At 50.3% G+C, this 4,858-nt stretch overlaps 1 protein-coding gene across 1 annotated transcript in view; it reads left to right on the top strand.

The window, feature by feature from the left end:
• The first annotated feature begins 4,568 nt into the window (after positions 1 to 4,568).
• LOC147035641 (forkhead box protein K2-like) overlaps positions 4,569 to 4,858 on the top strand; it is a 115,981-nt gene continuing 115,691 nt past the window's right edge. Inside the window, exon 1 of the mRNA XM_085845788.1 lies at positions 4,569 to 4,858. This exon is cut by the window's right edge and continues 142 nt beyond it. Within this exon, the coding sequence (XP_085701914.1) occupies positions 4,615 to 4,858 (244 nt within the window). The 5' untranslated portion in view covers positions 4,569 to 4,614.

Raw genomic sequence — 4,858 nt, forward strand, 5'->3', positions numbered from 1 at the left:
GGCAAGCTTCGCAGAGCGGGTCGTGTGCGAGTGACGTCACTGGGAATCGCGCAGCACGAAGGCCAGGTGAGAAACACACGGCTCACATGGTGGATGGCTCGGAAGCGGACGTGTAATGCGATCGACGGGGCGACGTTACGCTTCCAATTATCGGCCAAACGGAAGAGACGAGCAAATTGCAAACCGCTGCCCTGGCGATGCAAGGCCTACCGAGCCTTTGCATGAGTACCCGATCCCTGGCCAGGATGTAGCGAACATCCTCATCGTTGGGCAAAGGAGCACTAGTTAGTGGAAGGGTTTAGCGTTTGTTAGACCGGCCTCATGGGTATGAACAGTCCTCCATGGGGCCTAGTGGGATCAGTTGGAGGGAATTTAGGATAGAATTTAGAAATGGATTGGAGACTTGGACAGACATGGAACCTGTAGTGGGGACGTAGCTTAGTAATATAATTAAATGGAGCATGCATTAGTATAAGGGATGACGAGGGGCACGAGCTAGTTAGGGGGACGTAGCGAGTCGAGCATCAGTGTGATGTGAATTGAAAAAAATAAAAATAATGTACAATCAGTGAATGTGGGTCAGTGGGCCCGAGTGTGAGTGGAGTGAATGTGGAATGCATGGTGCGAATGAATGATTGGGGGGAGGAGTGAATCCCACGCAAGGGAACCCGGGGTTAGTGTAATGTTAGTTAGTGGGTTAGTTAAATTAACCTAAACGGATGTCGGTTTGTTGTTGGTGTGAACGAAGGCACGAAACCTTTTTGTAGGGTGCAGGAGTCTATGACCGGCTGGGAGCGTGATTGTGGGAATGTGCGCACTGAGTAGAGGGCCCCCTGGGTACCAGAGTAGTCGGCCAGAGTAGGCCATAGTTCCAAAGGACCGAGTTAGTGTAATGGGCACGGGCAGTCCACGGAAACGGGACCCGGAGCACCAAAATGCCACGTGGGCATTGAAGGGGACACTGCCAGGGACATTCCCCACGTTCATACGGTAGGCTCGGAGACAGCCTCAGCGACCCGGGGGTGTCATAGTTCGAGTTAGGCAGATGGGTATCCCTGCCAATGGAGCCACGCTGCCCAGCCACGAAATTGTGCAAGAGCACGAGTGAAAATTTTTGTTCCAGGCCCAAAGTAATAACGAACACCAACACAGGCGATGGGAATCATGGTTGCTGGAACGAATAGTTTAAAGAGACAGGCGTGTTGAAAAGGCCCGGGGATAGATTAACGTTTAATAAATGGTAGGATAGATAGAAAACGTGTCCCCTTCGCACAATCCATCCCTTCGCTGTTCGTAGGCCACTGGACTCACCTTGGGAGATTGCTGAAATCTGAGGGAGTTATTCTGAGGCTGCATTGGGCCTCGAGACAGATTCACTTGTCTCTTCCTCAATCCCCTCCAAAAAAGGATCTTATGGATTGGGGATAAACGGTTAGGACAGGTTAGCCAGCCAAAGACGATAAGGGGGCTCAGGACAAACGTCATTATAAAAATAAAAATAAAAAGATAAAACAAAATAAATAAATAAAATAAAAAATAGTCGAAATTTCGTTGTTCTTTTTTTGTTGCAAACTAATGGGGGTGGGTATGGACAAGGACAGGCAAAGGCGATAGGTTGGGGGGAGACCGTAGGGTAGGTCCGAGCCCGTTTTCAGACCGGCCGGCGCCACCACACTCCCTCCACAACCTCACGAGACCAGACCGAGGCCGGCCAGCTTCGTGTGCCGACCTCCTCTTGTACTGCATCTTGCCTGGTCTGCGTTTGCCATGCCATGCCATGCTTTGCCTGCCTTTGCCTTGCCTCCACACCTGCCCATTCCTTTGTTTGCATTGTCATTCAACCCTCACCATGTGCTCCAGGACCACCTCTGGAAGTGTTTTGCAAGGGCTGCCCTGCAGGCAGCCACATTCCCGGGGACTGCATTTGAGCAGCCTGGATATCTCCTTGTTGTTGCATGAAGGTCAGTTCTAATGGACCGGGGACTGCACTGAGCAGCCCGGAGATCCTGGTGCATAAAGGCCAGTTCAAATGGCCTGTGAGACTGCATATGGCCTGCCGTGTTGGGGTGAGTTGCCTCCAGCAGCCAAAAGAAAAAAAAGAAGAAGAAGAATTAAATGACCAACAAGGGACCTTTGATGGCCCTAAAGACGTCTGACCATCAACACCTACTGTGCACTCACCCACAAATGTGGGTATATATATATATATATATATATATATATATATATATATATATATATATATGTGTGTGTGTCAGGCCATCAGATCTTGCCATTCCTCCAAACTGGATGAACAAGCAGGAGGAGACTGATCAGAGAGGCCGCCAAGAGACCAATGGCAACTTTGAAAGAGCTACAGGCCTTTATGGCAAAGACTGGTCACTGTGTGCATTTGACAACAATATCCCAAGCACTCCACGAGTCTGGCCTGTACGGTAGGATGGCAAGGAGGAAGCCATTATTGAAAAAAACGCCCATCTTGAGTCCCGTTTGAGGCTTGCAATAAACCACTCCGGAGATTCTGAAGCCACGTTTCAAAAAGTTTTGTGGTCTGACGAAACCAAGATGGAACTTTTTTGCCTGAATGCAAAATGTCACATTCAGCACAAACCAAACACAGCACATCACCCAAAGAACACCATCCCTACTGTGAAGCATGGTGGTGTCAGCATCATGTTATGGGGATGTTTCTCATCAGCAAGGAATGGGGCACTTGTCAGGATAGAAGGGAAGATGGATGGAGCAAAATACAGAAAAATCCTTCGAGCAAAATCTGCTGCCTTCTGCAAGAAAGCTGAAATTGGGACAGAAGGTCACCTTTCAGCACGACAACGACCCGAAGTACACAGCCAAGGCTATAATCGAGTGGCTAAGGAACAAGAAGATAAATGCCCTTGCATGGTCTAGTCAGAGCCCCGACCTAAATCCAATCAAGAATCTGTGGCGCGACTTGAAGATTGCTGTCCATCATCGCTCCCCACACAACATGACTGAGCTTGAACAGTTTTGTACAGATGAATGGGCAAATATTGCCCAATCAAGGTGTGTAAAGTTGGTGGAGACCTATCCCAACAGACACACAGCTGTAATTGCTGTTAAAGTTGCTTCCACCAGGTGTTAACTCAAGTGGTGTGGACTCTTATCCAACCAAGATATTCTCGTTTTGTGTTTTTAATTAATTTTCTGAAATGTGTGGGATTAGTTTTTCACTTGGACGTTGTGGGTTACGATGTGTAAAATGAAGGTGGGAAAGTCTGATTTAATGAAATTTAATTCCAGGCTTTAAGGCAACAAAAGGTGAAAATTTTGAAAGGGGATGTAGACTAAGTCAGTGTAAACTGTCTGGAATAGATGACAAAATAAATAGCTCATTTATATCTGAGTGTTCCAAAGAAGCCAAATGTCATTGGTGATGTGATGCCGGGCTTCGTCCTTCGACCATCTACAATATGGATTCCATTCGACGTTGTAAGACGTGCATGGCTGAAGGTGATATGACTGCCCACCTTGTGTGGGATTTTCGAGGTGGCACTTTTGTTGCACTATCTTATTTAGAACATTGTCCATGATTTTAAAAGTCAAGCTGCCAGAGTTATGGATACATACTGGACTGATGGTGTGGAGATAGTACAGTCAGTCTTCAATCCAGGGATAAAGGCAGGTGGTGTACCACCATGTCATGTATCCCTACCTTTGATCCTTTCTTCCCAACCCTCGTGTAATTACTGTTTTTTTTCCCTGCTCCAGTTCATTTCCCTGCTTCTGTCCAACTGAACCCACTGTTGAGGATGCCTGCCTTTTTGCTTTGTCATCTCACTGTTCCATGAACTTTGACTGCTTCCTTCCTTCCTTTTTCGTGGGCAGAAGGCCGATTTGTGGACACTTGGGCTCAGGGGGAGGGAGGCCGGGGGTCCACCGGGGGCCATGATACTGGCCGTGGCCATGTACCAACCAACAAAGGTAACGAGAGGACCACGTGGAGGTGAGTGAGACTGATGTTGTGGGAAGAAGCAAGTGGCGGCTGCGGGGCCAGAGGAGCCATTTCGAACAAGCGTGCAGTGTCCGTCCGAGACGCTTTTTCCAGAGCCACGTGGACCTGAAGTGGCATCGCTTGAAGATCGGCCTCGGGGGCGAGCAGGAAAACACGGAACGGATTACCCGTGCTGATGGACCGGCGGTTGTCCGAACGCCGTACTCGAGCTTGCCGACGTGCTCGCTGGATAGCCTTGCGCTGCTGTAGTTGGAGATTCCTTTTAATGCGTGATTGAAGCAGGTGTGGCCGTTTGATGAGCGGACGATGAATTCCCGAAATGATTCGGCTTTCCTGCGATAAACCGTCATCCCTTGCGAACATTGAATCCAAGAGAAAGTATTGCGCGCGGTGCACTTTATTTACAAGTAGTATGACGACATTTGGTGCTGTGGATCTGGCACCGAGTCGTGTTTGGGGTGAGTTCCGAAGAATGGATAATCCATTCCGGGTTTTTCTCCTGGCCTCGCCCACCAGCTCTCTTTTCCTTCCCGATTCCTCCGCCCCCCCCCCACAATGCGTTGCCCTGTCCCCGCCCCTTCTCCCCACCTTGAATCGCCCTCAGTAACTCCCACTCTGAGGCCATGGCGGCGGCGGCGGCGGCCGGGACGGGCGGCCGAGCGGATAGCGGACGCGCCGACAAGGGAGCTCAGGCTCTGCTCGCACTGCGCTCCGCACTCTGTCTGCAGCCGGAGGAGGCGGACGTGGACGCGGACACCCCGGCCCTGGCTCGCCTTGTGGGCCGCGGCGTGGAGTACGTGGTGCGGCGGCGTCGGGTGTGTATCGGACGGAACTCGAGCCAGGGCGCCGTGGACGTGAACATGGGGG

Source organism: Eptatretus burgeri, chromosome 1 (genome assembly GCF_056783735.1).
Source record: "Eptatretus burgeri isolate ZD-2024b chromosome 1, Ebu_testis_v1, whole genome shotgun sequence".
NCBI classification, from domain to species: domain Eukaryota; kingdom Metazoa; phylum Chordata; class Myxini; order Myxiniformes; family Myxinidae; genus Eptatretus; species Eptatretus burgeri.